The sequence below is a fragment of the Hemicordylus capensis genome, chromosome 2 (assembly GCF_027244095.1).
Source record: "Hemicordylus capensis ecotype Gifberg chromosome 2, rHemCap1.1.pri, whole genome shotgun sequence".
Taxonomy (NCBI): Eukaryota; Metazoa; Chordata; class Lepidosauria; order Squamata; family Cordylidae; genus Hemicordylus; species Hemicordylus capensis.
In genome coordinates, this window is record NC_069658.1 from 102,192,893 (window position 1) to 102,210,953 (window position 18,061).

General features: G+C 42.2%; 1 protein-coding gene across 5 annotated transcripts in view; it reads right to left on the bottom strand.

Annotated features, from left to right (window-relative positions):
• The window catches only part of VPS13A (vacuolar protein sorting 13 homolog A), a 354,074-nt gene that overhangs the window by 278,699 nt on the left and 57,314 nt on the right, over window positions 1-18,061 (bottom strand). For all 5 annotated transcript variants that reach the window (XM_053292130.1, XM_053292129.1, XM_053292133.1 and 2 more), the window contains exons 9-11: window positions 15,953-16,033; window positions 14,338-14,395; window positions 8,107-8,234 (exon numbers count right to left, since the gene is read on the bottom strand). In XM_053292130.1, the coding sequence (XP_053148105.1) occupies window positions 8,107-8,234; window positions 14,338-14,395; window positions 15,953-16,033 (267 nt within the window). The remainder of the gene's footprint in view (window positions 1-8,106; window positions 8,235-14,337; window positions 14,396-15,952; window positions 16,034-18,061) is intronic.

The window sequence follows — 18,061 nt, forward strand, 5'->3', positions numbered from 1 at the left end:
GCTCTTTGCAGTTCTTCCAGCTCAACTCCTGTGAATACTTTATTTCTTATTATGAATCTTCTCTGGTCTGCTAGCCTTTGTTCTGTTATTTCTGTATCTGGAAGCTTCTCTTTCCAAATTTGGTACATTCTTTTTAAATAACCTCTTCTAGTTGGACTAGACTTGTAATAGCAGATCATTATTTCCTTGTTGGCATTTTTCAGAATTTTTTTTTCAGTTAAGCGACGTTTCTTCCAGTAACTTTGCTGTCTTCAGCCCTGGTTGCTCAACTGAAGATCCTGAGTCCTGTTGCCCACTTGCCACCAGATGTCCAGGGACTATAGCACCTGGCGCAGTCCTTGTTGACCCGGGCGACGACCGATCCGGTATAGATTTATTAAAGTTACGTCTCACCATATTGTTGATGGGAGAGGCACTCTTTGTCTGGCTCCTCTGGTGAGACCTGTCCAGTATGGTTGGACCTCTGGCATAGCTCTCACCTTCCTCAGAGCACACAAGCCCCACAACCATGCCAAGGTAGTGCCTCACTGGGGGATGATATTATTATTATTATTAATTCAATTTCTATACTGCCCTTCCAAAAATGGCTCAGGGCGGTTTACACAGAGAAATAATAAATAAATAAATAAATAAGATGGATCCCTGTCCCCAAAGGGCTCACAATCTAAAAAAAGAAGACGGGTATTGCGTTTTGCAGGAGGCCATAAGATCTAGTAGGCACTGAATCAGCTCTGCCGGTTGCCGCGGTAAGCATTGAAACTGAAGAACCAGTTCCTTGATCTGCCAGTATCTGTCCTCTGGCAGATAAGCCCTTTTTTCCTGCATAGCCAGCTCTGCCCCTATATAACCCACAGGCCTCTGTGGTTCTAATTTTGACTTCTTTTGATTACTTTGATGCCCAAGTCTTCCAGGAGACATAGTACATATCGGACTTGCAAACGTAACCCTTCTTTCATGTCACTGATCAGCAGCCAGTCGTTTTGATAGGGATAAATAATCACCCTTTTTGTCCTTAAGAATGCTATTACTGCAGCCATCACTTTTGTGAATACACGCGGCGCTGTGGAGAGGCCGAACGGTAGCACTACATATTGGTATGCTGTATCTCCGACTGTGAATCTCAAGTATTTGCGGTGGCTCTCACCAATTCCTACATGAAAATACGCATCTTTTAGATCTAGAGTTGCCACCCACTCTTCCTGCACCAGGAGGTATAGGATTCCTTGTAAGGTTATCATTCTGAATTTCCTGTTGTCTACATAACAATTCAAGTCCCTCAAGTCCATTATTGCACATATGCCTCCATCTTTCTTGGGGATCTGGAAATATCGGGAATAAAATCCCTGCATTCTGTCCATCCACTCCACTTGCACACTTGCCTGTTTTCCCAACAGCACTTGAACTTCATCCAGCAGTACCTGGGTCGGTTTGGTGTACTTTATGAAGTTTTGAACTCTATTGCATAGCCAGACATTATAACTGTCAGCACCCAGTGATCTGATGTTATGTTGTGCCATGCTTGAGCATGGCTTGCCAACTTGATGTTGACATTGGCAATCACAAGGCTGGTGGTTTGGGCCTTGGGTACTGATTCTTGTGTCGTCGTGCATGGTGGAAGCGGATGGACCTGACCATCAAAGAGACTGTTTACTCTGTTCCTTATTTTGTTTTTGGCCTCTCTGTCGCTGGCCATAGGCCTTATTACGTTAAGGTTTATACTGCCTCTTATATTCTCTTCTCTCCTGTCTGAATCCAGAACGGTATGGCTCATTGCCATACGAGCAATTGTGTGGCCCTTGGCCGCCTGCAGCGGTAGTCATAAAGGTCTTCGCTGTAAATTTAGATTGTTTCCAGGACTGCATTATTGCATGAATCTGCATCTCCTGAATCAGGTGCTAAAGTTAAGTCCGGAATAGAATGCACTTGTACCCTTGGTGGTGCAGGTTGAGAACGTGCAGGCACCACCGCATCACGTGGTCGCTCCCGCTGAATTGAGTCAGTGATGGTTGCCAAAGTTTGGCATTCCATAGAAATAGTTCTTACTGTCTTGGCTGCGTCCTGGCGAACCGTAGGATTTTGTAGTCTGCTTCCCTGTTGTGCTTTCCAAATCTTGTACTCAGCATAGTCTACAGGCTAAAGCACTGATGGGGCATGTTGAAATCTGCAGGTATGAGCCATCTGGTTCGAAGCAGAAGACTCCCCAAGCATCGGCGACCTCCATTGTAATGCTGTGGGTCGGACAATTAATGGTAAAGGCCATGTTAGTGTAGCCCGATCTGTGGTTTGGGGATCCACTAAGCCAATAGGGCTCGTGGCTGCAGACACAAGATGTAGCTGTCTCAGTACCGGAGCCCTTGGTACCGAAGCCATCGGTACCGGTGACATCGAGGGAGTCTTCAGTACCGGCTGTAGCGAATGCCCCGTCACCTGCTCCATCTCGACCCCTGAGAAACCATGGAACATCGAACCCGACGGTGTGGTATCAGTCAAATCCAGCATTGCTAACAAATCTATTTTCATTTTAGGATTGAGCGATACTTGGTCTTATGCTACTGTCTCTCCAAAATCTAAAAAATCATCTGTCCGATACTCCCGCATGGGGTCAGCGCAAGAGACATAAGTGAAGTATGGGTGGGTGTAAGTTGCATAGCACCACAACGCCAATTCCTGGCCCCTGGTTTCAATAGATCTCCGGATCGTTCCCCGTTGATGTCGAGACCAGACATCTTCGATGTCGACATCTGTACCATAGGGGCTGTAGTACGCTCGACTATCGGCATCAGATACTCTACCTCGATCACCCTCGATATCGACTTCAATGCCAATGATGTGATGGGATGGTCCCCCTCCGACTCCAACTCCAAAACCCATGGGGAAGGCATAATCTTCAATGTGGCATCCCATTCTGAATCCGATTGTAACTTAGTCGGAGATGGGGTTCCACTACAAATTCTAGTCTTTTTCTTCCACTTTCAGGGTGGGGAGTTGTCTCTTTCTCCCTCAGAAGATGAGACATGCTTGTGCTTCCTGTGGCGGTGCCGCTTCTTTTCCATTTCCTCCAGTCATTTAAAGTCTTGCACAATGGCGGCTTTTGACTGCTGAACAGCAGAGTCCACCAGAGGTGCTGTGGGCTTCGACACCACCAAACTCGATGTCATGCCCGATACCGAGGGACCCGATGTTGAGGTACCCGATGTCAAGGGTCTCGGTGTCGGAAGGCGAAGCACATCATCATAAAGGGCCGCTCTTAAGCGTAACGCCCAATTCTTCAGTGTTTGCTTTGAGAATGAAGAACAAATTCTACAAATTGTCGTATTATGTTGTTCCCCTGAACACAACAAGCAAACATCATGAGTGTCCGTCGAAAGTAATTTTGCACAACACTCAGAACAGTGTTTAAAAGTAGTCTTTGGCTTAGGAGCATCAGCCATCGCACCGAGGGGCGGGAAACAATAGTTTTTGCACTAAGTTGAAAGGATTCTCCGAGCCAAGTCCGTTTTCCTGTCCAAAGTCCAAGTCCAATTCGTCTTTGTTGTCCAGTCGAGTAGTTTTTCCAAGTTAAAATTAGTACGTCCGAGGAGCTATACAATCCGAGGTGTAGACGCAACGGCGGTCTAACAGAAACTGACTGAAGCGCGCGCCATAACTGTCTAGGATAAACAGAAGCACGGTCACGTGCTTGGCAGTTTGGGCCAGTGCGAGGAGCTAGCTAATCAATCCGTGAAGTCCCTGTGCAGGTGCAGAACCCATTCCTTATGAATGCAATGGATTACACTCCAGATCTATTAGTAAGATGGAAAGTAATTATCCAGGGAACTGTTGGAAATGTAAAATGCATCCGGGGACATTTTATCATATGTGGTGGACCTGAACTAAGGCACAATTCTGGGGGGGAAATCCACCTTAAGATGCAGCAAATTTTAAATAAACTTCCCCTACTCACCTGAACTCTTTTTGTTAAACATGACTAAGTCCAGTATACCTACTAAATATACAGAGTTATCATTATATATGATTACTGCTACCAGGATTCTTTATGCTGCTAACTGGCGATTACAGAAAATTCCGACTTCGGAAGATTGGCTATTAAAACTATGGGAATATACTTCGATGGCCAGGGTGACAGCTTATTTGCGGAATAACTCAGAAGACTCATTTACATTATCTTGGGAACCGTTTATAAACTTTAATATTGCATAAGATTTGCATCCACACCCAAGGTTCGGTTTTTTTTAACAATGAGGACTGGTTTATTCATTATCTATATTGGTTTGTTATTCTTGTTACAGGACAAGGACGAAAGATGGGTGGAAGGGATTTTGGATAGATATTTGTATTAAGCAATTTTGGATAGATATTTGTATTAACTTATATACAATCATTGTATTGGGAAGCTCAAGAGATGATTAGATAATCATTTTGTCTTTCTATTTTAAAATCTTAAATAAAACTGAGTTTTTAAAAATGAAGATTTAATAACCACTGCAGGCATAAAGCACATGTTCAGGAGATAAATGAGGAATAGGACAAAAGGGGATATCCTCAGGAGATCCAGATTAACTAGTTTTCACAGATCTTGAGTAAATATGGCAAACTAATAATGAGGTGGAACAGTCTACTTTCCTTTCCATCATGTTAGCAAAATCCAATTCTCTCTCACCCCCAAAGGAAGATGTTCTAGAAAAGAATGCTCATAACTAATGTTCAGATGGGAAATTTTATTTCCTAGCTGAGCAGAGTTTACATGGCACCTTGGGGCGATTCTCACAATCAGCAAAAATCGGGCTAGCAGAGGCTAGCCCAATTTTTGTTGACCGTAAGAACCAGGGGGCTCGCAGCCAAGCCCGGTGGTTCTTGAGCGGGTAACCCACTCAAGAACCCCTGCTAAAAAGCAGGTTCGTGGAGCGAGTGCTCCAGCAAACCTGCTTTTTAGGATTGTGAGTAGACCTCCGGCCGGGAGGCAAAAAGCCGCCTCCCAGCTCCAGGGGACTTTCCAGTATGCCCTCGTGCAGGGCATACTGGGGCTTGCGGGGGCCATGCGGCCCCTGCTCCCCCCACCCCCCGCCGGCTCTGTCACGGAGCCAGCCATCATGTGGGTGGCCCATCCGGCCACCCAGGGCTCCCTGCCCGCTCATGAGCGGGGAGAGCGGGCTTAGCCCGCTCTTCCTGCTCACTGCCCCAAACTGGGTCTCATGATCATGAGACCCGGTCCCTTGTGTTGTAGCATTTTCCTCCCAAAAGGAGGTCTCTGAAGAAGAAAAGGTACAGAAGCACATTTAATGGTCTGTGGTAATTAGTTAATCTGGAATATATGGGAGCTAATTAATCTAGATTGTCAGAAGATGTCCTCTTCTCTCCATTTCTAAAACCTATATATCACAGACACTGGAATAAAATGAGGCACAAGTCAACACATTTCAGATATCTTATCATGGGACTCCAAGATGTGACTTTAGCACATATATGCCTAAAGACGTATGTGGCATAAATTGCAGTACAGGGGCACATCTCACAGGAGTTCTGACGGCATTTGGAGAGAGGGTGGGGGGAGAAGGCATAGAGGTGGGATAAGCAGCAGAAGGAGAGGCAGCTACTGCCAAGGAGAAGTAGGAGGGTGACGGCGGAGTGAGGGCCAAAAAAAGAAGCAGAGACATTGAGAAGCGGCATGGCAGCAGCCTGTGTTGGCTTCAACCACCAGCCTCTGTTGCCCCGCTGAGTCTCCTTGCAAGGAAGATGGCCAAACTGGGGTGGGAGAGCACACCAAGGGCCATCCGTTCAAGTTGGATAGGAAGCCACAGCTCGGCTGTCCTCCTTGTGAAGAGACTTGGTGGGGTGTCAAGAGGCCAGTGAGTGAATGGGAGGGATTGAATGCAAGTGGGTGGCTTAGAGTGAGTGGGTGAGTGAAGTGGAAGGGGTCGCTGTGAGTGAATGAGTGAAGGGGAGGGGTGGCTGTGAGAGGGGTGGCTGAGAGTGAGTGTGTGGGTGAGTGAAGGGGAGGGGCTGGCTGAGAGTGAGTGTGTGGGTGAGTGAAGGGGAGGGGCTGGCTGAGAGTGAGTGTGTGGGTGAGTGAAGGGGAGGGGCTGGCTGAGAGTGGGATGACTACAAGTAGGTGAGTGAAAGGGTGGGGGTGGCTGCAGGTGGATTGAGTGAGTGAAGGGGATCATGGCTGAGGGAGAGTGGCGGTTGAGTGAGCTGAGTGAGTTAGTTAGTGAAGGGGAAGGGGCTGCCTGCGAGTGGGGTGGCTGAGAGTGAGTGAGTGGGTGGGTGTGAAGGGGAAGGGGTGGCTGCAAGTGGATGTATTAAGTGGGTGGTGGCTGCGAGTGAGTGAGTGCTGTCAGTGGGGTGGCTGCAAGTGAGTGAGTGAATGGGAAGGAGTGGCTGAGAGTGAGTGGATGAGTGAAAAGGAGGAGTTGCCTGCGAGTGGGGTGGCTGAGAGTGGGTAAGGAGAGGGGGTGAGTGGGTGGGTGAGTAATGAGGAGGTGATGGTTGTGAGTGGGGTGGCTGCGAGTGGGTGAGTGAAGAGGAGGGGGTGGCTGCGATTGGGGTGGCTGACACTGAGCAATAAAGCAGGGGCTGCAGCAGGGAGCAAAAAGAGCAACTAAGTCCTAGTGTGCAGATGTTCTGCATGGGATAAGCTAGTTTAAACCAATGTGCTAAAGTAATTTTCAACACTTTTCTATAGTGGAGGGTGGCTGGGGGAATTAGTGGCGGTTGGGTGAGCTGATGGAGTAAAGGGGAAGGGGCTGCCTGCGAGTGGGGTGGCTGTGAGCAAGTGGGTAAGTGAAGGGGAAGGGCTGCTTGCGAGTGGGGTGCTGAGAGTGAGTGGGTGAGTGAAGGGGAGCCTTCAGGTGGGGTGGCTGAGAGTGGGTAAGGAGAGGGGGTGACTGCGGGTGGGGTGAGTGAGTAGGTGGGTGAGTGAGTGACAAGGAGGTGGAGAACACTCTATAGTGTATAGGAATAGCTCTTTCTCCTTTTGAATAGCCTCATTCTATCAAGTCAGAACCTTGCCAGTTTGCTAAGCCCTCTAAGAAACTATATCCAACAACCTCTTGGTCCACAGAATCAACGCTCAGGTAAATGTCATCATAGTCAGAGGCGCTGATGACCACAGCAGAAGACTTGTGTTAACACTGTATATTACACGCTGCTTGCTTACTACATACTTTGCTTTTGTTCTTAAGAGTCATGGCTCCTGAGAGCCATGATCAATTTGCTCGCTTGACCATACCAAAACCATTTTGTTAGTTTGATGCAAGAACTGTTTGAGCAGAAATGCTCTGCAAGGAGCAAACAAGACACCAGCTGGCAGGCAGGCAGGAAATGGCGAACTTGGGGTTCTGGCTTGAAACAGATTTTGGGGGAAGGTCTCTAGAAATTTGAATAATGCTTTAGCAGACAATGACAGCAGCTATACTTTGCAAAACCCTGTCTGGAGCATTCTGATCATGCAAGGTAAATATGGTCTGTCACTGTAACTTCCTTGTTTTAATATACGCATGCAAATGTTTAAGACTGTGTTATGTACTTTGCAAATGGTCTTTAGGGTCTGATCAGGTCTGTGTCCTGCACAGGCTCTCTTTGACCCATTTTCAGCTGAAACTGTCTTGGTATCAATAAAGCAATACTTGGATTATAATAACCACAGTGTGAAGGTGGCATTTCTTCCACAGAGGATTGCCAATGGAGCTCTCAGTAGGTCTTTACTTCCTCAAGTGTTGTAGAAAGCTTTGGAGACCATCACAACATAATCTCCAGCCTGGGTGTGAGAAAAACAATAACTCTCCAAGGCCAAATGGGGGCAGTAGATGGTTATCTGCCGCCTGTGTTGCATCAGATCAACAAAATAACATATTTTTCTCTTCTTCAGTAGGAAGAGGAGAAAAATGCTGATAAAGCTGCTAGGTTTTGAGAATAAAACCAGCTCTCAGCCCTCCACTTCCTTTGAGAGCTAGGTCTGATTTGAGGAATCTCTCCATGGATTATTGAAGTTGAGGACCTGAAACTGGAAAAAGTATTAGACTGCCAAATTTCAATGAGAAATCTTCTACTTCATAAGGGAAACAAGATGTCTGAACATTCATAACATGTATACTAATGGAAAGTTACCTGTGGCTTATTAAGTTCTATGGCTATATCCTGAAGATTTACATCTAGGTCTAGTTTTGGTGCAGAAAAGTCAACATCAGATCGTGGATTCATGCGGAGCTTGGCTTTAGCTGAAATTGGACGGAACACTAGAAAAAAAAAATTTAGTCCATGATATCCAAGAAAAAATTAGATCATAGAAATTTTGATATTTTTTGACATATTATGAGAACAATATGAAATGATCTTTAGCTAGCTGGGTTGTGATTGCTTAGCGTTCTGTGTGGCTATGATTCATTGGACAAAGTCTAGATAGTTCTTTTCTTTTTCGGCCAGAGAAGGGAGCAGGGTTCTTTGGAGCACTATCTCCATGATTAACTGCCCAATCAGGGCAGAGATGTGGTTTGCTTATTTAGGTGCTTAATCATAACATTTATAAACTTCCCTAAGATCCCAGGGCAGTGGTTATAGTCTGCCTGCTAATGCAGCCTATACAAACAGCACTCTGGGACACAAATGGTTCTGCCAAATGGTTCACTCAGCACAGAGACTAGGGGATGGTTGTTTAGGTCTGATGCACTGCTGGTGCTTCCGCAGCTTTTACTAGAGAAAGCCAGTGGATAGAGTATGGGCCCACACTGGGGAAATGTGGATTCAGTCCCATTCAGTTGAGAAGCTTACTGAGTGGCCTTAACCCACTCACTATCTTTCAGTCAAGGAGTCTGGGAAAGCTGGCGTCGTGACTAGTAGTTCTGGTGGCTTGTCCGCCAACAACTGCACTAACACTTTGGAGTAATAGGCTTGTTATCAATCAGGAAGATTGATCACAGAGGAAAAATGGGGCTGTCACCTGAGAGCAGACTGGTGTAAACATACAAGGTATAAAAAGCCTTAGAATCAAAACAGAAATAAATCATGAAATGCTAGATGAACTCAGGAGAGACTTTCCATGAGTTTCCCACCCGAAGAGAAGAGGAGGCAATAAAACCTGCCGTATAGCGACCTCCTTCCCAATTGTAATTACTGTGTTTCCTTTGCTGTTTTCTCTCTGTTCTTACTCTCCAAACTTCAACATCATCAAGATACTTTCTTTTTTCTTTCTGAACTGAGGATTCATGGTAGGCTACTTCTATCAAAGAAATCACCGACCAGAACAACATAGAAGACTCAGCTTCCAGTTAACTACAGCACTTACTATTAAGGATTTACAACTTAGGCAACCTTCGAGTTATCTAACACTTTGGGATGGGACTGATTTTCTACTTCAGTTAAACAAGAGGACGAAAAAAACAAAATTTATGCTCAAGGTTTGTTCACAACTAATTTGTTAATCTTTAATTTTGTTAGACAATTCTGAAAGGATCTACATATTTCTATAAGAAGCTTAATGATGCTTTTCTTTCCCCCCCTTTTTTTCTTTTGATACCACCTTTTACCTTTTACATTCTCTCTCTATATATCTATATCTATATATATCTATATCTATATATATATATCTATATATGAGTTTTCAAGCCCATTGAAATAACGGGCGCTAGTACGGGAGAGTTCCGCCCCCGCCATCTTCGGCCAGCTTCCCCCCGTCTCCTCACTTTGCGGGGGCCCCACCGCCAGCCTCCCCTTTCCTTTCTTTGTCTCCCCTCTCTTTTTTCCGTTTCCTCCCGCTGCCGCCTCTGCCCTCCTGGTCCCCCTGCTGCCGTCTCTGCCTTCCCTGTAGCCCCCGGCCCGCCCTCTCCCCCGCCCTTGCAGCCGGCCCTGCTGCCTCGCTGGGCCCCGCCGCCGTCTTCCCTGGCCTCCCCCCGCCGGGCCCACCGCCTCCTCCGGGTGAGTCCGCGGCTCCGGCCGGGCCCGCCGCCGCCTCACCCGGCTTCCCCCGCCGCCTCCTCCGCTCACCTGGCCTTTTCCTCCTCCGCTCGCCACCCACCGCCGCCTGCAAGACACCCAACATGGCAGCCGGTGCCGGCGGTCGTGTCTCCCTCGGTGTGTTCTGGGCATGCACTGCGCGCATGCCCAGAACGTCCGAGGGAGACACGGACACACGCCTGGGTGACACAGACAGACAGGCAAGGCTTTTATTATAGAGGATATATGAATTGGTAGTGGAGTAATGAGGCAATGCTTAAAATTTTAATACATTTTTCTGGATTGGCAAGGATTAACATTCTATTATAACGAACAGTGAATAATTTACTATACTTTACTGAATTAGCAATTATCAACATTTTATTATAACTTACTGGTGGTGTTGTGTCTGGGGTTTTTTTTGGATGACTATCATTTGTGGATTACTCATGGATTATTGAAGCCTTTAATTGTTTTTATCAAACTATCTGAGGATTCTGATGTTAAATTCCTATTAAAATTTCCAATTGAAACAACTCTGGCAATGAGGCGATGATCAACACTTTATTACATTTTACTAGATCAATAAGGATTAACATTTTATTACAACCTAAGGATGCTTTTTTGGATGACTATCATTAATGGAATATTGAAACCTTTAACTGTCTTAACCAGGCTATTTGAGGATATCGATGTTAAACTTTATTAAAGTTATTAACCGAATGGAACAGGACTGGGGTCTCAGTTTTCAGTTATTGACTTTATGTTGCTTAAGGATTTACAATTTAAATAATTTTGGAGTAATGAACACCATTTAATACTATGACAGTTACAGAAGGCTACTATTTAACTCAGATTGGATTTCTTTTCTCCCCCCCCTTTTTTTTTTTTGCATGGCATTAGTAAAGAAGAATCCTTCTCGGCTGTGAGAGTTTTTGCTTTCTATCTCTTATGCAGAACATATGCAGGCTATCCTGAGAAAGCTGTCCGCTCCCCTGAATGGCATACTCTTATCTGTTCTGGAGTTCAAACTAACCATTATTTGCCTCTGAGAAGAAGAGGAACCTTTAACACGTTAATCATCAGATACTAATGGACTTTTGGTCTTTAGACCCGCCTATTAATTTAGAGCTATAGTTCTAGAACTTTAAAGCATTTTTCATTGACTTGGGATTGGGGACTTGCATATGGTTAAATCTTCATAAAACGTGTTAACCTCCTAGAAAGGTCATGAAGACTCTGCCTTGATAAATGACAATATTTACAGCTTTCAAGTACGAGTGAGGATTTACAACCTAAGCAATCTTCAAGTAAGGACCATTGTAATCAGTCTTCTAGTTAGGAGCATGGTTTAAAGCTTTAAATTGGTTCACGAGACTGTGTTGAACAATTAGTGAAGAGCTTCATCTATCCATGAGAACTTTTTTCCCTTATCTTGAAGCAGAACATTTGGTTCCAGTTTGTTTTCGTGAAGGACTTGAGAAAGCTGAAAACCTCCCAAGGCAGCATATTCTAATTTGCCAGAGGACGGTGGGGGTTATTTTAACTGTTTCCTCTCTCCCAGGGAAAAATAGTTCATGTTATTTTAACTGTCAGATAATAATGGACATGCGTTAATCTGGACTTCAGAGCCTGATATTAGATGAGGAACTATAGTTAGGTAAATCCTGTATTAACTCTTGCATTCCCTGTAAATATTACTTGATAACTCATTATTCGGGAATTCTACATTACCAAAGTATAGTCAAGCTCAAGTATTACCTTGTTTATTCTGCTTGGCATTACTGTTAAGAGGGAATTGGTTTGGGCCTACTTTTAACTTGAAGGAAACTCCTTTGTGAAGTTGCTTTTTGAAGACCATACATGTACTGAACATTATTATTCCCTGTGAAATTGCTTGGTGGTAAACAAAGTAGGGAATTTAGCATTTACTTTTTTCTGCAGAGAGTTATTCCAGTAAGCTTGTTTTTTAAAAAAAATAGGGATTAACATGTCTGTTAAAATGATGTCTTAAAACCAATTTTTTCTTTCAGTTATGGGAGAGCTTAATAAGATCTCCTCACAAACAGACAGTATGACTGCAAAGTTATCTTTTCAACAGGAGGGGTTTCAGACCAATTCAGAGGTTAGATCTCAGATGACTTCTATTAAGATAATGCAATCTGAACAACATAAGGCTTTATCGCAGGATAGTTGCACTGATAAATGTCTAGAGATCTGCGTGTTACTCTATCAGATCTTGGAAATGACTATACGATGGGACTTAGGGGAAAGATCACATATTCAGTCTTTGATACAGCTAAATGTTTCACAAACTCATTCAAGTACAGATGGGCTTTACTTGCCTGGCATTATCCTTTCTCTGAAGTTAAAAGGATTTGGATACATATGTTTTTAGATTCAAAATAAGTCTTAACTGCATTATCTTCTCTCTTTTTAGTTTTCACTATATTACTAATTGGATTGGTTTATTGACAAAGTCTTTGATAACTTTGTTATGGCTTTTTCCTGTCCCTGCATCTTATTATTTTTATTTTAGTTTAATAGCGTTACCAATTGGCCTGGTTCATTGATGATAAAAGGCCCCCTTTTTTTCCTATTCCATTATAGATTATTACAATGTTTTAACTTATTATTTTTCCTCTGTCTAATAGGAAATAAGTTTCTTATACTTACTAATCTGAACATCTTTGTTATTTTTCTGCTTTGGTATTTTCTATTTCCAATTAATCCGATAGGCTTCTAAACAAAGTTTTTACTTTATTTTTGGAAGTCCTTTAATTTCTTTTCTTTTAAAAATCAAATTGTTTAGAGAAAAGCTATTTTTAATTACAGATTACTTCACTCCACCGCTTTCTTTTATTATTATTATTATTATTATTATTATTATTATTATTATTATTATTACTCTTCTCAGTTTGCCTTGATGCAATCATTCAATACTTTTTGGTAGATAATATGCTAGATACCTGAATGATATAAAAACCAATGAGATTCAGGTTTAATTTGAAGTTCATAACTGATAGAGTTGCCACTTTTTCGTTATCATACCTTTTCCCTTGGATTTTGCTTTAAAAGAACGTTTGGTCGGATTAGACAACTTTGATGATAAGATTGTACTTTATTTGTGGATAATAAGTTTGCTAAACAAGTATGCAAAACTGTTTTTATTCATGGATCTTCTTAAGTTTGGAGATGCATCCTATCCTTTCGATCTTATATTATTTACATTTTTCTCTCTCAACTTTGTATCTTTAAAACCAATAAAATTTATTTTTTAAAAAAAAACTATCTTTAACAGAGTGATATAAGCATAAAATGGGATCACTTCACATAGGCCACACAGAGCTCAGTATAAGAAGTGTAGCACACAAATGTGATTTTAAAAAATGTCAGCTAGCTAGCCCATAGGCCATAAACCACCAGAAAGACTAAAGCAAGTGAGTCAACTGCAGTGCACCCATTCATTTTGAAATGCAAAGGTTTCAAAAAGATTAAGTTTTCCATTGCATAAGTTGATCTCAACACATCATTTTAGAGTATATACTGCAATCTAGAATTGTTGTGGAGTGATTCAATGTTCTACAGAGGGTTTCTTCTTGCTTTTTTATGATGTATGCCTACACTGGTATTATCAGAGCAACAAAAATAGAAGCAACACCGCACAAAAATATTACATTACTTAAGATGAAGTTAAACTGTTCAGTTTTGGACAAATATACATAAAAGAAGCTCAAGGCACCAGTTGTATCCATAGCATTACATATTTTATTTTTACAACAGATTTGGATCCAGATCTGTTTAATTTAAGTGGTTGAATAACACAAAAGAATGCAGTAATAGGTCCTGCATATATTCAGTAAATACTGAATATAATCCACTGTCCATAGTTGAATTTTAACAATGGAAATAATTTAACATTTCATTACATGTTTATCTTAACTATGATTGCACATTTCTAGATTTACTTTTTTTTAAAGCCAGAGGCAAAACAGAGAAAGATAGATTTTAAGTATGAAGCAACTCTTCTCTCTCACATCAAAATGTCTGCACTTTTTGAACAATCCTGCTTGCTGTGCCATAGTTGTATAAAGAGGTGGAAGGAGAAAAACCATGGGCTACACTCCATTTTCTAATGAACGAACTACACAAAAGGCAGGAGAGAGAGAGAGACTCTGAAACTCACTGTGGATAAAACTAGCAAACATTCCTTGAACTGCTGCTATTAAAGCAGTAAAAAGCGAAAAGAGCAGGAAGATTCTCTCTTTAGCCCCTCAGAGAATGTGCATGAAGCAAAAAATGTCCCCAAATAAGGAGACAAGGAAGTGAGCACCAGTTCTCAGGCTAGAAATCTAGAACACTCCCAACACTAAATTTGCACAGGGCTAGAATCAACAAATAAGAACTTACCAAAACTGTAGCCTTCTGGAATCACATTAGTATTTGCAACCCCGTGCTGTAAGTTATTCTTTTTGAAAGAGGTGAAATAAAAAATGAAGTTTTAAAATTGCATATTTATGTTCAGAAATTCTATAATATATAAAGAATAATATGTTGTCAAAAAAAGGAAGAGTAATGCTCAGCTCTTAAACTGGTCACATACAATTAAAAAACAGAAATCCAAGGTTAAGACTTAAATATAACAGGTTTATCATGTTTAGATATAACATCTATCATGATGTTTATCATGTTTAGATGTAACATCTATCATGAGGAATGAGCTATAGCTTTATGGATGGCTATATGCTGTGAAGAGGTAGAAATGGGTATACTACACATAAAGAATAGGCTTGCAGCACAATAGCAAAGTTATGCTCTTCTGAAAAGGGAAATTTCCCCCATGTATGGTGAGGGAGTGAGCATGCCTTCTCTTATCTACACAGCAAAACCTGCCCCAACTCAAAGGCCAGAGGATATCAAGCATGGGTGTAACAAAGGTGTTCATACATAACACCTAATTTGTATGCTAAAAAGGATTTATCAAAGGAAATTCAGGAAATTTACCATTTGTAGACTGAGAGACCTTAAAGGCCAAGTTGAAGACATATTGTCCTGGAGAGAATCTATGTGGTCGCTAAGAATCGACACCGACTTGACAGCACTTAATCAATCAATAAGATTCCTTCATAACAACATGTTTCTTTGATGGCAATTACATAGAAGAGGAGATGCAGGGACTGAAGACCACAAGATCAGTATTAGAGCTGGTTTTATAAAACTCAAAAAATCTCCCTAGTGCAAAGCTCCATCCCTATAGTAAACATTCCTTCTAGCAATAATGATAAGATTCTCACTAAAAGGTTCTCTTTAACTAATTGTGCTGATTGTAGTTGTGGCCTGATGAGGAAACAACACTCACCATATACTAAGAGGCTCATGCTACTAATTTCTCCTTCCTTAAACATTGCTGTAACACTAATCCCAGCTGTTGTTGCCACCACTGCCGCAGGTAGTGGATTGGAGCATGGAAGTCCTAGCCAAATTTTGTTTCCATGGTTATGATTTTGTAGCCTAGAACAGTATCTCAAACTGGACATCAGATCTCATGCCTCCATGGTGTGAACACCATCCGCCCTTTAGGCTTCAAGTTCACTACATTCAACATATATATGGTTGGTTTCAGATCCCAATAATAGTGACATTTACTTATTTACTTACTAACTACCATTATGTATATACTGCTTTCCAACCAAGTTCTCAAAATGGTTTACACAGAAATAATAATAGTAATAGTAATAGGAAGAAGATCCCCTGTCCCCAAAGGGCTCACAATCTTTTTTAAAAAAACACAAGGAAGACAACAGCAACAGCTACTAGAGGGATGTAGTGTTTAGGGAGTAAGGATGAATAGGGCCAGTTGCTTTCCCCATTAAATATAAGAGAATCACCACTTTGAAAGGTGCCTCTTTGCCTAGTTAGCAGGGGACATTTGCATTACATGGAATCAAAATGTAATCCCTACTGAACAAACAATTGTCACAGCTATAATGTATAACATTAACTTGATATAGTAGATATAACTCACCAAAGATTCATTATAACCACCATGATAAAACATTTCAGACTTAACATTCCAATATGCAAAAAAGTTGTCCAAGCGTACAAGCTGAAACCAAAAAGTTTAAGCAGAATTAACAGAAAAGCCATCTTTCAATATTTTCTATGTTTTAAATACTCATATGATCTACTGTAATACTAATATTAGTCTGTCATCCTAAACACATTTAATTAGAACCAAGTCTCACTGAAATCAAAGAGACTAATCTGCAAGTGGCTAGGTTAAGAATCAAGGTCCTAAGGATGAGTTAATGAACAGGCTGTTATTTTCCCCCCTTTCCCAAAATATCTCATCATTTTGTATTTGGTCAAATTTTATTTGTATACCAAAATAAGAGTATGACACAAGAAGAAACACCGATATAGATATGCAAGGATCTATACTGCAAGGATTCCGCTTCAAAGCAAAGCAAAATCATCTGTACATCACTCCTGGACCTATGGGAATGTGGCAGCTCCCAGTGCTTACCTCTGTGCAGAGTGGTCCTGTGCAAAGCACAGAGGAAGGTCAGTTAAAGAGATTCAGAGCCACATCTTGAAAGGTGCGCAGCAAGGCACACAAGGAGTGCTGGAAAATATAATCCTTTCCAGCACTTTCTCCACAAAACAGCTAGCAGCAAAACTAAGGCTATTCCAAAGTGCCTCCCACACCCTTTTCATATGGTGTGAAGTTAGGAGTAGCATTTCAGTAATCCCAAAGGGGCAAAGCCAACAGTGAACTTCCACTTGGTATCAAAGGCACTTGGGAGTCTTGGTTGATTGCTAGTTTTCATTTTCCAACAATGTCTAGAGAGAGAGAGAGAGAAACAGGTTGCTTACCTGTAACTATTGATCTGGAGATGATCCATTGGATTCATTAGAATAATGGGTTACGCGCCTGTGCATGAACCTCTCGGGTCAACTAGACAGCTACTCGGGCTAGTCCAACCATCAGCTCGTGCCAATTTTCTGTTTATATGCAATGGTTGGGAGCTCATTAGTCAGTTGGGTTTCTTTCTTTCTTTCTTGCAGACAGCTAACGCTGTGGGGTTGGTTTGGGAGGGTCTAATAAATCCAATAGATCACCTCCAGATTAATAGTTACAGGTAAGCAACCTGTTTATCTGGATAGTGATCCGTTGGCTCATTAGAATGGGTGATTTGTTATCTTTCCTAACGGTGGTGGGAGCAGCAGCGGTCCTGCTATGTTAACACCCATTTTAAAACTTCCCTCCCGAACTCCGCTTGCCTAGTCATGCACAGGTCTATGGCGTAGTGCTTTATAAATGGCTGTTGAGAGGACCACATGGCAGCCGTGCAGATGTCCTCCATCTTTACTCCTGACAAGTGCGCAGCCGAGGTGGAGTACGCTCTCATCGAGTGCGCATGAATAGTCTTTGGCAGAAGTACACCTTGGCATTTGTAAGCCAAAAAGATTAGTTGTACTAGCCAGTGTGCGATTCACTGTCTTAAAATGGGGAGACCCTTATTCTTCCCCTTATATGCAATAAATAGCCTTTCAGTCTTTCTTATTGAGTTTGTCCTTTGCAGATAATAGATGAGTGCCCTACGTACATCTAGAGAATGTAGTGCCTTTTCCAATTGTGTTTCTGGATCCTGAAAAATGGTAGGTAATATGATTTCTTGGTTAATGTGAAAATCCATGATCACCTTTAGCCTGAAACTAGGGTCTAGCCTCATGACAACCTTGTGCAGGTAGAACTGAGTATAAGGTTTAAATACGCGCAAGGCAGTCAATTCACTCATGCGTTTCGCCGTTGTCATTGCCACCAAGAAAACCACCTTGAGCGTCAGGTCACACATTGTCGATGTATGCAGTGGTTCAAATGGTTTTTCAGTAAGGGCTGATAGTGCCAAAGACAAACTCCACTGTTCTATTGGCCGTTTTATTGGTGGATATAGACTATTTAAGCCGTTTAGGAACCTTTTGGAATCCGGATGTGAAAATACAGTTTTGCCATCCCATCCAGGGTGCTTAGCAGAGATAGCTGCCAAATGTAGCTTTAGAGAAACATTTGCTAAGCCCTTTAGTTTTAAAGATGTTAAATAAAGTAGCACTTCTCTCACAGTGGCACACA